This window comes from Cheilinus undulatus, linkage group 3, assembly GCF_018320785.1.
Source record: "Cheilinus undulatus linkage group 3, ASM1832078v1, whole genome shotgun sequence".
NCBI lineage: Eukaryota > Metazoa > Chordata > Actinopteri > Labriformes > Labridae > Cheilinus > Cheilinus undulatus.
The window spans coordinates 16,002,042-16,023,254 of record NC_054867.1 but is presented as its reverse complement, the minus strand read 5'-3'; the positions used below and the strand labels follow the sequence as shown (position 1 = coordinate 16,023,254).

Below are 21,213 nucleotides of genomic sequence, written 5' to 3'. Positions count from 1 at the left end.
CTTGGCGCAGTTTATCCATAATTAAGCACGGAGATGGCCCCGTTCATGATGCATGCAGGGATGTCGGGGGATTCAAAGAGCGGACATGAAGAAGAACTACTCTAGGGGCTCAGACATGTGCTTAAAAGTCAAGTTTTTACTCAGCAGGTGAGGGTTTGTATCTCTATAAGCAGTAATAGTGCCGAAGTGCGATGAATCTCTGCAAGATCCTCATCTCTGTCTCTGTCTCTCCATGCCTCCCCATCCCCCCCCCCCCCCCCCTCTCTCTCTCTCTCGTCTCCTAGTTGGACTCTATGCACTGTTCCCAGGCCCAGTAAAATAAGGGTCAGATCAAGCATTGTGGACAACAGGTTGCTGTTTTAAATCCATAAACAGTCATGTTAAATATATATTTATAATGAATATCACAGTCTTGTAAATTTATCATCAGTGGGTCCTAAAAACGTTAAAATCTGTAAAAATGGTCATATGTTCCTAGGACAGCATATTTTTGCCTCACCTGTTTCGATTACCTGCAGGTAAATTCTCTTTCTAAAGTAGCTAATTTACCCTTTAGTGTGCAAACATGCAGCAATCATTAAAATAGTGGCTGCATCTAATATTGGATCATTTCTCTTTATAAACATTACAGCAGCCTTTACATCAGCTTTTGTCATACTGATGTTGCTAAAAAATTCCTCAGCCAACAGGACGTCTCATTAGAGCAAATCCAGCCCCTGACCCAAAATGAGTTTGACACTCCTGTTTTCCTACAGTACAGTATAATTCAATGAAAAAAATGACTGAAAATAGAGCCTATTGTATTTTTCTCTTAATAACATAATAAAAACTCATGTAATACAGCTGATTTGATGCAGAAATACAAATTAACTGTATTAAGTTCTTAATGGGACCTTGGGCCAGATACACTTACTAAGATATTGGATCTGAAAACATGAAACCCTAGAACAGGAGAGCACATGAACTTCAGAAAATGATGAAGATTGGCCACAAGTTTGTGCATTAAAGTAATTTAAGCGTAGAGTCTTTATTCTCATATCTCTTTGCAGGAGATGTCAGATTTACGTTTGTTTTTTTATTCTCTGCCTAAGGTGGATGCAGTTTTTTCAGCTTGATGTCACCAACTATTCACTAATATTTAACCTAACAGATGTTGATTATAATGCAGATTTTCTTACACTGAATGGAGTTAAATGTGTTGTTAATGGCCACTGCACACTGTACTGCTTCTGTTAAATCACGTTCATATGACTGTCATCAAAGAAGTTGAGGTGAGTGATATTAGGGGGGGCCTCACATTGATCTTTGCCTGGGGCCTCCAGTTCACTAAAACCGCCCCTGACAACATCACCAAAATCCCCTCAGCATCTTTTTGACCCTTTGAATTGGTTTTAAATGTGTAACAAGCTACTGACAGATGTAAAGGGTGACCAATAGCACTGAAATCATCAAATATGGAGAATGTTGTTTTGGCCCAGTGCCAGTGAAAGAAAACACTGTTAAAGTAAACTTCACTGAAAGTAAAGAAAAATAAACATATAAAATAAAAATATTTTCCTGGAGCCCAATTTCACCATTATTACAGTTATTATTCACACAGAATGAGAACAAGAGCTGAAAGATACATCATTTTGTGTGCATATTTTACAGTCACATTGTAGGACATGCAATGCTAGTCACACCAGAAGCACTTCTTCACTTCTGTGCTATTTGATGGGAACCAAAGATTTTTTTGTTTTAATCTCTAATCAACATCAATACCCAGTTTGATATCAGCGGTCAGAAAACTGAGCATTGACTATCCAAGAGGCAACAGGTGATGCTGCTGCTGTCACAGATACACCAGCATGACCCTTGAGGCAGAAACTCCATGTATGTCCATGTGGGCCCCATATGGGTTATATGTGGGCTACAACATGGGTCCCATGTTGTAGCCCACATAGTCTCTCATGGGCTGATCCACGCTTGCAGTTCACATGGGCAGTCACAGGTGGGGTCATCATGGAACCCACATACACACCCACATGGGATCCATATTATAGCCCACATACAACCCATGTGGGTGCCACAAGGACAAGCCGGCTGGGCATTTATATGGTCCAGTTTAACTAGGAGTTAACCACAGAGGCTAATGATGACTAAATGTGACTTCATTTATCATTAGAAATGGTTGAATGTGTAAGTAACATAAACATTTATTTGTATAAACAAATTTATTTGTAGGGTTTATGAAGAAATAAGTCAATCTGTCCGTCTGCTTTCTCTCTCCTTTTCCACCATGTCTCTCGGTGTGTCAGAGCTAAGGGTTTGTGTGTCAAAGGGATGATACAGATTCAGATTTATTTGATTTTTAAAATTTTAAAAAGACTTTAAGAGTAACTAAAGCCTCAGACCACATTTTACCACTTTAAAGACTATCCATATGGGGATTTAGTATTATGGTCCACCAGATAGGATCTAAATCCTGTCATTTTAGCACAAAGTATTTAGATTCTACATTTTGCATGTAGAATGTGCATAGCAACTGCCTTCTACAGGTTGAAACCATCTACTGCTACTGAATTCTATTGAAAAATTTGTTCGTGGCTGATCTGATGCTAACTTACATAACAACATGGGGCTAAACTGTCATCACCACAGAGTCCAACACCGACTGTTAACTTCACTCCTACAATTACAGCTGATAATCACCGTTTCACTGATGAGACGTTGCTGTTACACTCTAAGATTGTGGGTCATGCAGTACTGCGGCCTGAGGCTTTTCTTAAAATGAGGTCAATAACAGATGCAATTTTGTCTTTTACATGACCATATATCATCGTTTTACACATAGGTAGGTCTTGGTAAGTCAGCCTTGAATGGTTATGTCATTATGGGAGGGGTGATTGGGATGAACAGCCTGCCCAATCTGAACTCAAGTGGTGCTTTGTTATTGGAAATCTGTGCTAGTCATGGATTGGCCTTAACAAACACAATGTTTGAGCTTAGGGATATTCATTAGTGTACCAGATCACCTGAGATCGATGATTGACTATTGTTGTATCATCTGATCTGCGGCTGTCATGGACACTCGAGTGAAGAGGAGCAGAACATGTCAACTGATCACCACCTGGTGGTGAGGTGGGAGAACCGTTTTTGCTTTTGGCTTTTAAATGTTGTATTATGTGTAAGTGTTTGTATGGCTGTAGTGTGTACTGGACCACAGGGAAACTAGCCAGTGCTCAAGAGGATCCTAGTGAAAACCATTACATGTTTTTGCTTTTGTTTAGGAAGCTCGCTCTTCTGTGGGATAAATTAAATCAGAAATTTGTATAAAAACATACACAACAACTCTCACAGTTTAGGTCAATTTAAATCACAGCTTTGGCCATGTCAGACTATGCCGTCAAAGCCTTTCATTCATTTATTTTGGTATCCAAACTAGAAAAAATGCTCTATGGAGGGTGCAATGTACGCAAGCAAAATTAAATCAAGAAAATAACCTTTAATAATTTCTTAATATTAAGCCAAAAAGGTTCTGTAATCATACATTTTGCATCCTTACATGTACCATACAAAAGTCCTACAAGGCATGCACAGTTAATTTATTTATTAATTTTATCGCATTTACTCTGAACTGTTTTTAGACCAACATGCATGCGAAAATTAGAAAAAAAAACTCAGTCACACTAAGCAATTTGTACTCGTAGAACTTAATACTCTGAGGTCAGGAAATAGCAATATGTCTACATTCATGACGATAAATAGAGACTGATTTAGATTCAGAGGGAGAACTAGATTGTGGAGGTCAAAGGTCAAGGTCATTGGGTCTAAAGTTTATAGCTTGAATAACAATCCTTGGTATTTTCTTCATACCTCCATTCTGACTTCAGAAGAAACTGTTTGGACTTCAATGGCACTGGGCCTCAATCTTCATTCTTTGTTCTGAATAGAAAATCTTAATCATGATTTCAGAAGTATTTTCTTCAAACTTTCCACAAAGGTTCACTCTGGCTCAAAGATTTTGATGGTCAAAGGTCAAGGTCATCAGGTCTGATAATTATCCCTTTGCTTATTAATATAATATCTCCAAAACAATTTGACGGATTGTCTTCAAACTTTGCATAAGCATCCGTCAAATTGTCTGACTAAAGGCCTTTGCACACCAATTAATTTTTTTTTTGTTACTATTTATTTATGTTTTATTTTTGTGTTGTAATGATTTATATTTTTAGCACGTTAAAATAGAAAATCATTCTAATATTGTTCTAAGAGCATTTGCACACTGATGCCGAAACTCTCCATCATTTTTTTAAACAGGTTTGATTTTTTTTTTTACTTTTTTTGCATTAGTCCAAGTCATTTAGATTTGTGAGTGACTTATCAGACCAGCGTCTGCTTCTTACTTCTCTTCTGCACTGAAACCTTACTTTAAACACCATGATTTGCCCGTGTACATGTGGATACCAACCATAGCATAAACAGATGGAGGTATAAACCCCTGTGCGATTTCAAGCTGACCATATGACAGTTGTGGCAGAATGTCATCTCATACTGTACGACTGAATCGCTTACAATGCACGACCATCACGCACGAGTTGTGCGCTCACACTGTGTGACAGAAGTCGGGACGGACTGTGACAGTAAAAATCCTTTTAAAAAAGTCTCAAGATCTGAGGGTGAAGTGTTTCCAGTCATATTCTCTCTCTCCCCCCTCTATCTCTCCCACTTTCTCTCTCTCGCTCTCTCTCCCTTCCATTATCTCTCTCTGTCTCAAACACACAAACAGCATCACCACTGTGTCAGCTGCAGGTCCACAGATAGGAGTATTTCCTGCTCCTTTATTTCCTCTATGATAGCGGGGTGCATCAGAAAGTCATTCTACCTGTTGTCATGGTAGGAAATTGTCAGACTGTTTACAAAGGAAAACAATCCCCCAAAGTTGTTTATTCTGCCCAAAGTTGTTTACACTGTGTAGTGTTTGGAGTCGTATGACCAAAATATCAAACATGCCAGAAATCCTCTCGACCTGTCGGGAGCATTTTGCAGGTCGTAGTTGGGCTGTGGTCAGCCGTCGTACCCCCCTGTACACAGCACAACAAACGATGCCTAATCCGCCTGATCTGAAAGTCGGCCCAGTTGCAAAGTGAGTCGCGTGACTCAAAAGTTGTGGCTGAATTGCAGGAAAATCTCTCTCTCTCCAACTTGGCACAGTGCTGTGAAGTGTGAGCGTGCTGTGTTAAACTCTTTGTCAGAAAGGATGGGCCCAGTTTGAGTACAAAACAACTGGCCACATTGATTTTTGCAGTGAATACAAATCAAATGTAACCGACCCAGTGTGCAAGGTTCAGGTGCGGGCATATGTGAGCTGCTATCTGCGATCAGACATGTTCTGAAGAAGTGTTGTGAAGTCAACAACAGTATCAGTAGCTCTCTGTGTTAGTCAAACTGCAGCAGCTGAGATGTACCGGATACAGACCCGGTGGACATCCGTCTGCATAAGTTGTTCCTCTTTGTACTCCAGGCCATAAAAGTATCCTCTCACATCCACAGTAATGGCACATCATTGCCACATGAGTCAAAATTACTCAGTTTTGTTTCTGCTTTATTTACTGTTGTTGTCTCTGACGAAGCTCGCAGACCCAAACAGCTGATCAGATAAGCTGAGTCGGAAGAGCATGTGGCCGATAGCCAAAGGTTGCCTCATGAAAAAGTGCTACACAGCGACTTTCTAGGTGAAAAATAAAAGGCTTCAAAAATGTATTATATTGCATAAAATTGTTCCAAATTTTTTGGCCTTTTTTTTCCTTAAGCTTTCTAAATTGGGCGGAGCAACTGTACACATATGTAGCTTAACTTTCCCAAGAACATCCTGTATAAAGGGGCAACCCTCATTGAAATCACTTGAGGCTAATGCCACTACTATCGCCAAGTACTTTATTCAACTGTACCTGAAAAATATTGAAATATCCCTTTAAAATTTCCAGACACGGGAGCGCAGATGGTCCAGAGGTTTAAGGCACTACCCATGTACGTGGGCGGCCGGGGTTCGAATCCGGCTTGTTGCCCTTTACCGCATGTCTCTCCCCACTCTCTTCCCTGTTTCCGAATCTATCCACTGTCCTTCCTCTATCAAATAAAGGCATGAAAAGGCACAAAAATAAATCTTTAAAAAAAAACAAAACAAAAAAAAAATCCAGACACACTGATAGCATTGATGTAGACTGAGCTCAGCATCAACTAAAGGTGCTTTAAGCAATTATACACTTACTTTCTCTGCTGCAATCTCTTGCACATCATCAAGGGCACTGGACGGTCTGTATACATATAAATGGGTTATATCTTCCATGGCACTCATGTAGCATTTATTACAAATCCAACTCTCTGTTGCATGAGGGTGCATGAGCGTGAGTACTTCTGTATATTTGTCAATGTGTATTGGGCAGGCAGAAAATAAAAAGACATCAGTGCTCCATACCAAGGTTTTTCATGCTGGGTGTTTAAGACGACTCAATAACTCTTAATCTCATCATCTCTTAACCTCTTAATCTCATGAAGTTTTAACCATGTAAACTCTTAATCTTATAAACCCATAATCTCATAAATTCTCTTGACTCATGACTCCATCTACACTGGGCTTAATGACAAATCTGTCCCATGATCCGTTGTTTTAGAATGAATTTCCCATCTGATCTGATTTCTTTTGATTATTCAGATCACTTTTGTTTTCAGCAGATCCTCTCTTCATTTCTTCATTTCAGTTTAATTCTTTGTGCCTACTGTTACTGTTCACAGCCCTGTTGTCTCATGTCCTTATATGATCATAAAAGGGTGTTTTCTCTATGCAAAGTGGGTAAAAAAGCCAAGCTTCAAGTATCACCTGGCATTCATCAGTTAAAGAACATAGGTGTGAACACGTCAGCCCTTTAAGAATGGATTCATGAGCTTCCCAAAGGCCAGAGATATGTTCGCTGTTTTACCATTATTGTAAATGTACTTGTCATACATGGCACCTGAGGGCACACCAGAGAACTCAGGCCATAATCAAATACATAATGTGTAGGATGTAAACAGCAACCATGGAGACACTCTAGACAGTAACTATAATGATAATTCTGATATCAGCATCGGTACAGTATTAACAATCCATAATATTAAACCAACTAAGGTGATGACTGGTGGTCAGAACACTGCGATGCACTTGACTGAAAGTCACCACTTTGTACGGTTACTGCTTAAACCGCAGCACCGGTGTGTTTTGGCGATTTTTTCAAGCTTCATCTGCCGTCAACTGGTCTTACAGACGTTTGTGTCTCTGACAATAAGACATCGTACACACGTGGTGAATTGTTGACCTGGTTATCAGTTTGTCTTTAAAACATGCAGCTGTTTTCCCTGCCACCTTGTTGACTGTCATACCTTCTCTTCTAGCATTCGTGTGCCTGTTGCATGTTGAGTCAGCATCGCGTTAATTTTGAGGTCATGCACGGCCTAAGTGTCAAGCTGTCACATGGGGGCACATGGCAGTTATGAAGTGTCAAGTTCACAGCAAGTATGCCTCCAGCCTAAGACTTTCCCTACAATCATCTTAAGAACAAAATTAAGGAAAACATTCAGAGGATAGCAGTGAATGAGGCCCATTGCCTCCCTATTGAGTGCACTAGGGATGGGAATTGTGGCTTTTTTTTAGTGATCCTGGTCATTTGGCTCAGCTTAGCAAGAAGAGCTGGCTCTCAAACGGCTCTTTATTTTGGGTTCCAGTTTGGCTTCATTTCATATGATTGATATTTGTGCTGGTATGGTCTGCACTGAACAACTGATACAAAACAATGTTACATCATTATGCTCATGTCTATAGTGCATGATGTGTCTGTGGTTGGGGAGTATGGGAAAAAGATCACCCTACTAATCAATCAAATAACAGACACACACACAATCTGTAATCATAATTGTAAGAAGAAGACTATAAAAGGGCTCTCAAAAAGATCCGCCTCTTTGTACCGACTCATTCACAAACGACACTCCACTAGAGTGGACTAACTAACAGCTATGCTTTTATCTAGAGGTGTTTACCATTGTGGCCTTGATTTGGCATTCCAGGTTGGCTCCTCTGCAGGTTTGCCTGTGAGCAGCTTGCAGTCCTGCAATGTGAAACATTTGTGTGTTATTTTGAACTGATTGATGGCACTTCAGGCCTCAGTGTCTTATGTTATGTCTGTTTCTGCTTTGGAGCAGGCATGAGGTGTCTCTCAAGTGAAAACTAGAGATTCACTTTTAAGTTCACAATATTCAAAGCAAAACTAAATGTCTGAACATTATAGTGTGCATCAATTAAGCACATTGATTATCATGCATTAAGACTCTGATTCCCTGCTCTCTGAGTCCCCCTATATTCTGAAGAGCTGAGGACCCCCGGGACCCAAATGGAAAAAGTTATACATTTCGTTCAATAATGTACAGCATTTTTTAAAATTATTTAAATCCAAACAAAATATGCCTATACAAATCTAGAGAACCCCAAGTGGTCCTGGATCCCAGGTTGGGAACTAATGTCTTAAACGTTTCTCTGTTTGTAGTCATTGCCATAAAACATTCAATCAAGATTAGCTAAGTGTTTTGATCTCTAATTAATCATTTTACAAACACATTGCTAATCAAATCATTGTCCAAGTTAACCATGACAGCCATAAAATGCTCAGAGGCAAATTGTTGTGAACATGAATAACTAAAAAAAACTTTAGATTAAATTAACAGAACATTCTTTGAATCTAAGTAACTTCAATATATATATATATATATATATATATATATATATATATAGGTGTTTTGAATTGATTCATTAAGCTGTAAAGTTCTAGGGCTGGACTCTATCGACTAAAAATTGAATATTAAAATTGAATGAAATCACTGCAAAAATGCCCTTTAAAAAATAAATATTAAAATATGACTGCAAGGTGAAGATAATTATGTAGATAACATAACAAATGTGTTCTCATGGGCAGTCAGAAGGCTTTCACGGTTACTTTGGTTTTCTTTACTGTTAATATGATTGAAATTCAAGTAAATTTCTGACAAAAAAATGATAAACTGTACCTCTGGTGTTGTTTGCATTTGTGTACGTGAAGACAGATCCCCTTGTTGTGTCTTCATAGTGCCTCCTGGCAGAAAAAAAACTGTTTGCCCCCACTCTTCTGCCAGAAGGTCTCCACCAGTTGGCCTTGCTTGCTACTTACAACATCCTTGACTGACTGACTTTAGCTTTTATACCTATGCTTTAGAGACTTCTGATGGGATTAGAATAAAATCACATTACTTCTATTGTGTGCTGGTTGGCACTGACGCTTATCTGCAGATCTGGAAAAAGGAAACTTACTTTGAACTGCAATTAAAACCAGGAGCTCATTAGATGACACAATATGCTCGACTAATCTTGTTTCAAAGCGGATACCTGTGCCCTCCATCACAATGGAGATTAAATGTTAGACTTTTAAGAGCATAGTGGTTCTCAACAGGTCCAGCCAGGGGAACAAGCAATAACTACTTAATTAGAAATTATAAAACACTTTTGAAGATTTTCAACCATTTAAATTTATTCTGAGTTACTTTAATGTTGCAGTTAGAACCTTTGATGGAACAAAACACATTATTTAATGGGGAAAAAATATGGAGCTATTATTGTTGCAAAAGTATTTACAAATGTGTACAAAGATCTGTGCACAAATCCACAAATACCTGCGCAGATCCACTAATGTGTGTACAGATCTGCAAATCCATGTAAAGATCTTCAAATGCTTCAATGTGTGATCAAAATGACCGGCCTAACGAAATATTCATTTTCAGTCCATTAGATTTTGTACTAAAAAGTCATTTTAATATTTTGATTATTTGCTCTGGCATCACGCCGATAGTTACATTTTTCAAGTCCTATATATTTCGTGGCCTGAGTGATTAAATTCATGAGCAGTGCACAAGAGTTACCAGCAAAAAAAACACAGGTAATAAGAAATACATTTTCAGGACATGGCAAGATTCAAACCCTGGACTTCCTGATTGAGGGACCACAATACTGCCACTCAACCACTTCACTGACATATCCACTGATAGCGTCATAATATAATTTAAATGTGAACGTTGGTCGGTGCCATGCAGCGTATCCGTGCAAAACCAACAATCTTTCCCTTCCCCTGTTATTTATATAAATATAAATGATATAGACCACTCTATCGATCTTATTGCTAACATCACCCGGCCCATACAGCATCATAATGGGGATTTCTGTTAAATACAACACAATGAACCCCTGTCATGTAGAGATGCTAATTCAACCACCGCTGTGATACGATTTTGGAGATAAGGAAGTCATTATTTCCATCACTCTTTCAATGAAAATATGAATAATAACAATGACAGTATAACATAATAACATTTCTCCTTTCACATTGACATTATATTGCGTTGTTTCTAAGTCTTAACTGCTGCCTCCTGTGTGATGCCGATGTGATGAGAAAGGCAGCCTTGCCTGTGAGCCTGCGCTGAGGGCAACAGTCCCAGGCTTTACGCTTACAGATCTAAGTACAGGCTTACGGATCTGAGTACAAATTATGTGCGGTAGTGTTGCAAAAGTCACGTGTGTATGACAGCCAATTGAGAGGCAGATTCTGAACCAAAACGAACTAAGTCCACAATTACAAATTCGTCTACATATTTGCAGATTAGTGCACACATTTGTGGATCTTTGTAAAAATCTGCAAAACTTTGCACACTTTGCAGATCTTTACACAGATTTGCAGATCTGTACACACATTTGTGAATCTGTACACACATTTGGATCTTTGTACCCATTTACAAATATTTTTGCAACAATAATAGCTCCATATAAAACAGCATGAAATTCTCACAGTGTGGTAATAATTTTGAAACAAATCCATAGTATAGTATTTTTTACAATATTAAAAAAAAAAAATGAAGACTTGGAAAAAAGTGATGTTGGCCTTTATCAAAGAATTACACTTGAATATTACAATTTGAGAAAAAAAGGGCCATAGGTGTGCATTCAGCTTAAAAATTATAAAACGTTAATGCTCTTTTCACAAAAGCCGTGGGAGAAAACATACATATTCACACAAATATTGCTTTTATTTTGGGAAAACTGTAATGGAAACCCAGCAACTGAGACAGTTTTTTTTTTTGGTCTGGAAAATAATTAATTAATTAATTAATTACTTTCTAAAATCAACAACAGAGGTCAGTTTTATAGAGGTTTACTCTCTTATTAAAGAAATGATGCCAACTGAACATTCAGTTGCTAAAAAAGCAATGTTAGCTACAGTAGCTACAGAGGTAATGTGGTGTTGGGGTTTTCATGCTAGGTTTTGGTTATTGTTTATATATCAATAATCAAGCTTATAATCATTAATATAAATAAAAAATGATTAATAAAGATTTATAATGTATGGGGCACCACCCTGGAAACAGGGAACAACAACTACAAACGAGCAAAAATCAGTCTCAGTATTAATCATTTTAATAGCAATAATATAATAATGAGAGAACTACCGTGCACTCTGATCCTGGTTTTGTCTGAATTCTTGGTGTCATGTAAGCCCATGTGGGCTAAGCATATGATTGTATGTATGACACAATAATGAAATAAAAAAATCAAAAACTGTAAATATATGTTTTAATATATTGGTATTTAAATAAATGGGTGTGAGACTATACTCTAGCCTTCTCATCAGCAATAACTATAATGTGTAAGCACAATAGTCACAGACAACTTCTCTTTAAATCTGTAATAGAATTTTCAAATTCCTACCCAGTTTCTGGCAAAGTCAGGTTTTAATGACTGTGAGAGGTTTTTTAGTTTGTGAAATAAAGCTTCTTCCCTTCGTTGAGTCACAAACAGCAGCTCACAGGATAACACACACCTTTCATCGTTCATGCGTAAAGGAGAGTGCCAAATACGCGGACAAGTGTGTGCCGGGGTTAATCACAGGGCTGATTTAACCTCTCTTATTATAAAATTATAATGCCAAACTATCATCCACTGAATTAACTTACCTCTAATTCTATAATGTCACCAAGAAGTGAAACTGTGATCTTGATCGCTGGCGTTTAAACGGAACATCATTTATTAATCCTTAGGTGTTTTCACCTCCAGCTCTCATCAGAGGGTTAAATTGCTCTCGTCACGGTGGGGTTAAAAAAACTTTAAACTGAACATTTTATTCCTGCTCTGGACACAGGCTGTCCTGTGACACGAGAGCTTGTTTGGTGTAGCAGGCATCCAGAATTACGCATAGAAATAGTACAGTTCATGACGCATATGTGGTGTTTATTTTGTATTGTGTTTTATTTTTGTGGAAACTTCCGGTTTCCGGAGCTGGTTGCTGGCGCTAACTTTCCTCTGCTTCTCCTGAGGCTTTCACCCTGCCCCCCCGGTGCTGTGGAGAGTCACACCTGCAGCAGATCTTCTAATCAACTCATGCTATTTAAGACCAGCTGCAGCTCTCTACAGTGCCTGAGTCTTGTCTACCATACCTCACGGTAACGTCCGCTCCAGGCTCCTTCTCCGATCCTCCAGAGAAGTTTTTGTGATCTTTTTGATGATTCTAGTGATCTCCAGTGTTTGTACTTCCCTTGTGTCATTTACTAACGTGCCTCTCCTCCTTTTTCCAGTGCCTCCTGCTCAGATCACCACAGCCAGCTCCAGCTCACCCTCACCTCCTCTTGGACTCTTGGAATCCCCCCTCACACTGTATATACCTGCACAATAAACTGTTTAAAACTGCTTCCGTCTCCGCACCTGAGTCCTACCACCACTCACACATCACAGCATAAAGGAATGCAAGGGGGGTTTAGATAGTATACGGACACGCAGAGGAATGACTGTTGAAAAAATAGTAAAGCACATTATTATTTCTTGATTAATATGTCAAATTATAGTTATTTACTTGCATTCCTGAACAGAAAAATGAGTTTTAGTGGTTGAATGTTATGCTTGACTAATTTCTGACTTCTCAGAGAAGCCCAGTGAGCCGGCTCAAATTTGGTTGTAAAAAGGTGAATTCAATTTGAAATTCCTCATTCCTGTTCAAAATGGTAAAATGTTGAGAGCTCACTGAAAATGAAAGAGTCCGAATTAAAGCACTTCATGATGCTGGATGGTCTCTGAGACAAACATGACAGGTGGTCTAATAAATTTGTTAAGCACTGTACATTCATGGAAGGGGCAACCTAAACATGTTAAGGGTATGATTGCTCATGTGTGACTGAAAGGACACCACTAGAGGGCAAAGAAAAGAGCTGTGGCATAATATCTACAACCATGGACTTTGTTTCTATAGCATTTTACTCTGGACATAAAGCTAAAGGTGTATCGTTTTAATTAGTAACTGTGTTAACTGGTGAGTTTTATGGCTGTGTTTGTTGCCTTGATTGTCACAGCAGCTGATGAAAATAGAATCCTCACAAATGTTTCCTTGTTTAGTTCTGTGTTGTGGTATGCATAAGAACTAAGATGGAGCCTTCTGCCCACACTATGCTTTTATTTCAACCATTTTCTGCATGTTATCTCAAAGCTCAGGGATACAGATCCATCGCTAGGTGCTTTTAGAAAGTATTCTGACCCCCTTCACTTTTCATTTTTTACCTCCACCAAGGAGGTTATGTGGTTGGCAGGGTTTGTTAGTTTGTTAGCTAATTTGTTAGCAACATAACTCAAAAAGTTCTGGATGGATTTTGATGAAATTTTCAGGAAATGTCAGAAATGGCATAAGGAAGAACTGATAAGATTTTGAGAGTGATCCGGATCACCGTCTGGATCCAGGAATTTTTAAAAATGATTCTTCACTATTGGCCGATAGGGCTAATGGCAGAGGTCTGCGCTCTCTGAGTGCTTTTCTAGTGTTATGTTGTATCCTAATGCTACAGGAAAAAAACATTCTAATTCAAATTAATCTTCATGCAGTCCCCCATCATGACAAAGTGAAAACTGAATTTTAGAAATGTGTGCAAATTTCTGAAAAGCATTGGTACTCAGACCCTTTGCAAAAACACTTGAAATTTAGCTCAGGTTCATCTCATTTCTCCTGATCATTGCAGAGATGTTTCTATACCTTGACTGGAGTATGGAAAAATAATTGATTGGACATGATTTGGAAAGGCACACACCATTCAACTGAAGGTCTCATAGCTGACAATGAATATCAAAGCAAAAAAACAAGCCATGAGGTCAAAGGCACTGTCTGCAACATTCAGACAGGATTGCTGCAAGGCAAAGATCTTGGGAAAGCTACAAAACAATCTGTTACACAGAAGGTTCCCAAGGGCACATTGGTCTCTATATTTATCAAATGGAAGAAGTCTGGCACTCTTCCAAGAGCTGGTCATCCAGCCAAACAAAGCAATCTGGGGAGAAGGGTCTAAAGGCCGGCACAGACTACACGATTCTTTTGGTTATTGACGATGGCACCAAGTCAGACTATGCGACTAAAATCTTGTCCCGTCTTGGCTGACAGCCTGGCTACACTGCAAGAGTGGTCCAGACCGCTCAGCGTATGCTGACGTCACCACTGTCTTCGCAACTGAGTGCGAGTTCACAGGTTGTCGGGGGGGAAGGCCAAAGAGTGTCAATCACTCTGCAACAGAAGCGCTCTGTGTGATTGTAGCGGCCTTTTGCTCATAGAAAGGAAAATAAGAAACAACTGTGGATTGGATTATGGATAATAAGTATGGATGTATCAAGAGGAGGACAATATGGACTGGCTCTCCTTCAGATAGAACTTAAGGTATGCATGCGATAATGTAAATAAAACAAAATAAAATTTACACATTAGTTTTAGGGAATAAAAGGGGATAAAGGTGGCATATCTAGTAAATGATGATGCAAAGATAAAAAGCAAATGTTCTCCTGTTGTTGGACGTCAGGATTCACGTCGTTAATGTCAGGTCAGGGTGTCAAACTAGACGACAATGTACGAAAAATTCTGACAAGCTAGTGTTGTTGAATTGTGGTCGTGAGGAATTGTGAGTCTTGGAAGCGTGGTTAAATATGTCACACGACAAGATGGTTTGTCGTTTCCGACTCTCAAAATCTGGCCCAAGTTTTGACGACAAGCTGCGACGTCGCAATCGGGCTTAAATCTGGCTGAATTCGTGTAGTAGTCTAAGCCGGCCTTGAGGGAGGTGACCAAGAACCTGATGGACACTCCTGTGTGGAGATTGGACAAAGTCCCAGAAGGACAGCCATTGCTGCAGCCCTCCACTGATCTGGGCTTATGGCAGAGTGGCTGGACAGAAGCTTGTCCTCTGTGCAAAACACAGCAAAGCCTGCTTGGCTTTCATTTAGAATTTGCAACCTCCAAGAGGGCTTTTATTTGTCTTGCAGAGGCTTCTCCTAAACTTCTTCCATTATAGGATTATTGAAGTCACCATGCTTTTGGGAAACCTCAGTTTAGCCTTACCTTTATCTGTGCCATGCAACAATCCTGTCTCTGAGCTCTGCAGACAGTACTCTCATTGCTTGGTGTCATCTGTGAGGCCTTCTATTGTAAGGTGTGTGTCTTTCATAAGTATGTCCAGTCAGTTGTATTTACCACTGGTGGACTCCAAGTTTTTTTTTTTTTTTTTTGCAAGGTTTAATTGATTAAGTTTTTTTTGTTTTATTTTTCATAAATTTGCAGAAATCTCTAAAATTACGTTTTTTTTCTTTCTTATGATGGGATACTGTGTATAGATTCATGAACAGAGTTTTTTTTCAACTATAGCATCAGGCTGAAAAAGTTAAGCAATCTAAATACTTTCTGAATGCACAGTACGCAGTGATTTCTCACAGAAAAGGTGGCAGTGAGTCCTGAGGTAAGACCAGTTGAGAAACGCTGTGTTCTTGAGATGTCTAACAATTAATCCCTATTGTAATAGAGTAAACAGATTTCCGCTCTCAAACAAGATTGGTAGAGCATATTGTGTCATCTAATGTTTTAATTGCAGTTCAGAGTAAGGTTCTTTATTCCAGATCTACCCATGAGCATCACTGGCGACCAGTGCCCACAGTTAAGGTAATGTGATTCTGATCTAATCCCATCAGACATCTATGAAGCTTAGGTATAAAAGCTAAAGTGAGAGCTGAGGCACCAGTCAGCGAAGGAGGTGACAAGAGAGGCCAACTGGTGGGACCTCCTATAAACACAGAATGGCCGAAGAGTGGGGAAAAGCATCTTTTGCTGCTAGGAGGCACTATGAAGACTCAACAAGAGGAAGTGTCTTCGTGTACACAAATTCAAACAATACCAGAGGTACAGTATTTGTAGTTTTTGTCCATAGTTTTGTTGGCTTGTTAATCATAGTAAAAGACAACAGCAGAGAAAATTGTTTTCCAATGAAAGATGACTAATATGATTTACAACTATATCATATTATGATTTCAGTTTTGTTTCAGAATTTTAATCCAGTGACTTCAGTCATGTTTATAGTCAACAGACATCAACTTTATTGAACTTTACTTATTCTATTAATTCAAAATACACAAAATTTATGCTTGGATATGTTTTAAAGAATGTACTGCTTAGTCCATTTAAAGACGTGCTTTATTGGTTATTTCACATTAGCAGGAAAATATTTCATTGATCACATCCAACAAATTCTGTAGAGCTCAAAAGATTAATGAAATTGTTCAAGGGATTACTTGAAATCATCATTCTATCAAAAATGACTTGACCTCAGACAGTTGGCCTCAAAGCATTTACAGCTTCTATAGTTATCTGAGAATGAAAAATGATTCATCTGAGATTTCTTATTTATATGAATAATTAGACATGGAAAAATGTGTGTAATGTGTTTTATAGTAATTTTACATAAAAATGTCTTGTTGTGAGAAGACCAAAATTGTATTTATATCTAGACCAAACAAAATACGACAATGCTACCATTTGGGAATTTTTTTTTATTGTGAAACATACGTCATGAAACTCATTTGTTTTACCTTTCCCCCAGATCCCTTTGAGGGTCCCAATTACCACATTGCTCCTCGATGGGTGTATAACCTGGCCACACTTTGGATGTTGATGGTGGTGGTCGTCTCATCTTTCACCAATGGTCTCGTCATAGTGGCCACAGCAAAGTTTAAGAAACTCCGCCATCCTCTGAACTGGATCTTGGTCAATCTTGCAGTTGCAGATCTTGGAGAGACACTTATTGCCAGCACCATCAGTGTATGCAACCAGATTTTTGGGTACTTCATTCTCGGACATCCAATGTGCATGCTTGAGGGCTATACGGTCGCAACTTGTGGTAAGAGTTTTTCTCTTTGATTTCAAGGTTTTGGAGACTATTGTTCAAGAAATTAATGGTCTGAGTCTTCTGTTCTCTTGCACAGGTATTGTAGGTCTTTGGTCTTTGACTGTCATCTCCTGGGAAAGATGGTTTGTTGTGTGTAAACCTTTTGGAAATATCAAGTTTGATGCCAAATTGGCCACAATTGGAATCATGTTTACCTGGGTTTGGTCGGCAGGGTGGTGTGCTCCCCCACTCTTTGGATGGAGCAGGTAACACAATGTTGAATTTTTAATTTCAAAATCCTAAGTTATCAGAAAAGATGTTCACCTTTTTTATTTTTCTTACACCAGGTACTGGCCCCATGGACTGAAGACTTCGTGTGGACCTGATGTATTCAGCGGAAGAGATGACCTTGGAACCCAGTCCTTCATGATTGCACTTATGATCACATGTTGTTTTATTCCCCTGGGGATTATCATCTTTTGCTACCTTGCTGTCTTGATGGCTATCCGTGCCGTAAGACATTTTAACTGCAGTTCTATACTTGTCATAAATTTGACCCCAGCCTGGTCGAGTCCAACACTGTGTTGATTTGTTGATTACAGGTCGCCATGCAGCAGAAGGAATCAGAGTCAACCCAGAAAGCTGAGAAAGAAGTATCCAGGATGGTGGTTGTCATGATCTTTGCATACTGTTTCTGCTGGGGACCTTACACCTACATGGCTTGCTATGCTGCAGCTTACCCTGGTTATGCTTTCCATCCTCTGGCTGCATCCTTGCCTGCATATTTCGCCAAGAGCGCCACCATCTACAACCCAATTATATATGTCTTCATGAACCGGCAGGTGGGCAGAAAGCCAGGTCACATTAGTAACCAAATGTCTTATTCTGTTTTAGTGTATATGTTCATCATTCTGTGTCTTTCAGTTCCGTGAATGCATCATGAAGCTTTTTGGCAAAGAAGTGGATGAAAGCTCTGAAGTCTCATCATCATCAAAGACAGAGGTGTCCTCTGTGGCTCCTGCATAAACCTCCATGCTCTCCCTTTTGGAAAACTGACATTGTTATTTGTACAGTAAATATTGATTTTATCTGTTTTCTTTATGTACATGTTTTAGCAAAATTGTAGTTTTCTTGCAAATACAAAAATGGAAAAAAAAAATCACAAGCCAATAAATTCAAAGCATGTTGAAAAATTTTCCATCTTACAGTTCTTGTATGTAAAGACTAGTGCTATTTTTTCTCTCTCCAAAGATTGTAAGCCCTTCGGCTACCCTATATTGCTGCTTTGTTTTTAAAAATGTATTTCTTACCCATTTTGTCTTTTTAGGGATAGGACAGTGGATATCAAATTTGGAGAGAAAGTGGGGAATAACTAATGTTGCAAAGCAGATGGATTGGCAAAAAGGAAAAAGGTCTGTGCATTGTTTAACTGGCTAACTTTAGCTTACAAAAACCACTGTACTGATCTACAAGATCTACAATGTTTTAAGGCTGTATATGACCAAAGTATTCCTGTGATTTGATGTGTTAAAGAAGGTGCATTTTATCTGCAGCCTACAGAGGATGTTTTGGGGACATTTAGTCACAGGTTATAGGATGTTCTTTTCTTTTTGGTCCAGTGAATACAACTGATCCAAAACGCCCATTCTTTATCAGCTCTCCAAAAGTAGCTCACTTCCTTTCCCAATATCTCAAAGCTAACTCTAAGCACTCAATGAGAGCTGAGTTATTTAGGAAAATGAATTCAATGTTTGCAGCCACTGTGCCAGAGGAAGCGCTTGGAAACATTTCCTTATATGAACTGAAATTACCCTTTGGGAGCTGAACAGAGTGTGGACCTTTTCCAGTCAGAGAATGACTGGACCAATCAGCACCATTTAAGCAGAGAGAGTCACTGGTTATGGGTGTGGCTGAGTTGAATTACCAGAAAGCATGTTAACATGGTAGTTAAAAGGAGATCAAATAAACTCAATGAAAGCTTTTCTATGAGGAAAAAATTTCTGATACTCTCCCAATTAAATTTGGCAAGAATTTCATGAACCAGTTTATGGACTGGCTCCGCTGATAGTGAAGAATCGTGTTCATGACAATGGCTGCCTATTGAGCTTGTGTTGTGTAGTTTATTCCCTCAGGGCTGCACAGGTCTAAGTCATATGTTTTGCTGCTCTGATTGGCCTGCGATAACTGTCACAGGAAGTTCAACCACATAGTTAGGATACTAAAAAATTGGATATGCTATTTTGGCAGAGCCAGAAAGCCAGGGGGCCCAAGTAACACCCCAAATCTTTCAGGTTGAAATTAAAAGTGTAATTTTTGCCATCTACTCTAAGTCTCTCATTAGCTAAGCATCAGCAAATGAATGGTAATTTTACGAATGGGAAAAGGTCCTGGTGTGGTTTCTGCTTAGCAAGGTGGAGCCTTTTTGGTGGGGATTCTGTGGTGGGATCTTTGGTTTGGTATTGGTGAACATTATACCCATTCTGCCCTTTTCCTTGATTTTTGTGTGTGTAATGTGCGCACTGATGATACGGTTTACACTTATTGGAACTCAGCCGACTGCTGGTGCTGTAGGAGATGGACAGCTCTGCTAAAACTCTTCTAGGTGTGGTTACATGTCCTCTTTTCATCTTTAATCCTCTGAACGCACACACTAGACGACTCAGCCAGATTGTCAGATCACTGGAGACCACACACCTGCCGACCTCCCTACGACCTCGCGTGATCATGTGACTTCAGAAAAAAAAAAAACATGGATGTCTGTTGAGACTGTCTTGCTGTCTCTCCACAACAGAGTGTCCTGGCATGCGTTGCAGGTGCAGCAACAATCATAAAACAAGGGAAAGACTCAGGACAAAATCCTGACTGGAATTAAGATACCGTTGCGTTTATAGTTATGAGCGGTGAAAGTACGTACGATTTGTCTGGTGAAGCTACCCGGTACTCCATCAACGGCACAACGACCTAGAACTGAAACTATCAAACATGTTTGATAATTACGATTCAGGGTTTCTGCTGCAACGCAATTTGGAGCAGTAAATTAAGACAAATAATCATTTGCGACGAGGCTCCAGTAGGTATACGCCCCCACGATCTTGGGGAGGCAAATCTTGCCCCAAATCGGGCTTAAAATCCTGTAGTGTGTGGCCGGCCTTAGTAAGTCAGCTTTGTCTGCCTGTCCATTTGGTCCATTACTCAACTTGCTGATAATCTTCATATAATCTTATGCTGCAGTGTGAGCTGCAGCCTTTGAGGCTCTCATCCTCAGGTAGGCTCTGTGAGGCTGCTCTGCCCCCTGGCAAACTAGTTTGTGTAAGTTTTGATTTTCGTTTTTGTTTTGATCTTTATTGCATAATTAAGTCAAGGTCAAATAAATAATCTGTTTATGTGCCTTTTTAGTACAGGCCCTGGTTAATGGTTTTTCCTGTCATCTGCAATCATTCCCAGATTAACACTGCTAATTCGGCATACTCCTTTTTTTACTTCAACACTTCCAATTTTTAAGGGGCACAAACCTTCTAAAATGTTTGTTATTTTTTCATTTTTTTCTTTGAATAAATTCCTCTCTGTATAATCTGTGGTATTTTTTGCTTACTTTTATTACCATCTTTTAGCATTGATTTTTTTTTTATAGTTTCTATGATTACTGGCAGTCTGCATCAGTTTAAATGTGTAGCACTTCACAGCCCATTTAAGGCCCATTAAAGGGACACTTCACCCCTTTCTGACTGCCTAATACAGTGGTATGCCACAGTCTGGCCCTCCTTCCCATGCCAAGGGCTTATTTTACATTACTAAATCAGTACACTTAAGTCCGATTCATGACATGTAAGCAGTGTTTAAATTTTGATTAGCATTTTTTGGTGTTGATATTCCTTGGCTAAAAATGTCTTCAGTTAAACTAAAACTTTCTCTTGCCTGTGTATCCTTGCCTGATTAATATTTTGCTCCTCTCCCTGC

The 21,213-nt window shown here is 39.1% G+C and overlaps 1 protein-coding gene across 1 annotated transcript; it reads left to right on the top strand.

Moving 5' to 3' along the window:
- Positions 1-16,171: 16,171 nt before the first annotated feature.
- LOC121506703 (red-sensitive opsin-like) lies at positions 16,172-18,282 on the top strand. The gene is made up of 6 exons (XM_041782555.1): positions 16,172-16,274; positions 16,972-17,268; positions 17,354-17,522; positions 17,604-17,769; positions 17,859-18,098; positions 18,181-18,282. Exons 1-6 carry the CDS (start codon positions 16,172-16,174, stop codon positions 18,280-18,282), a joined length of 1,077 nt encoding a protein of 358 aa, XP_041638489.1.
- The last annotated feature ends 2,931 nt before the right edge of the window (positions 18,283-21,213 follow it).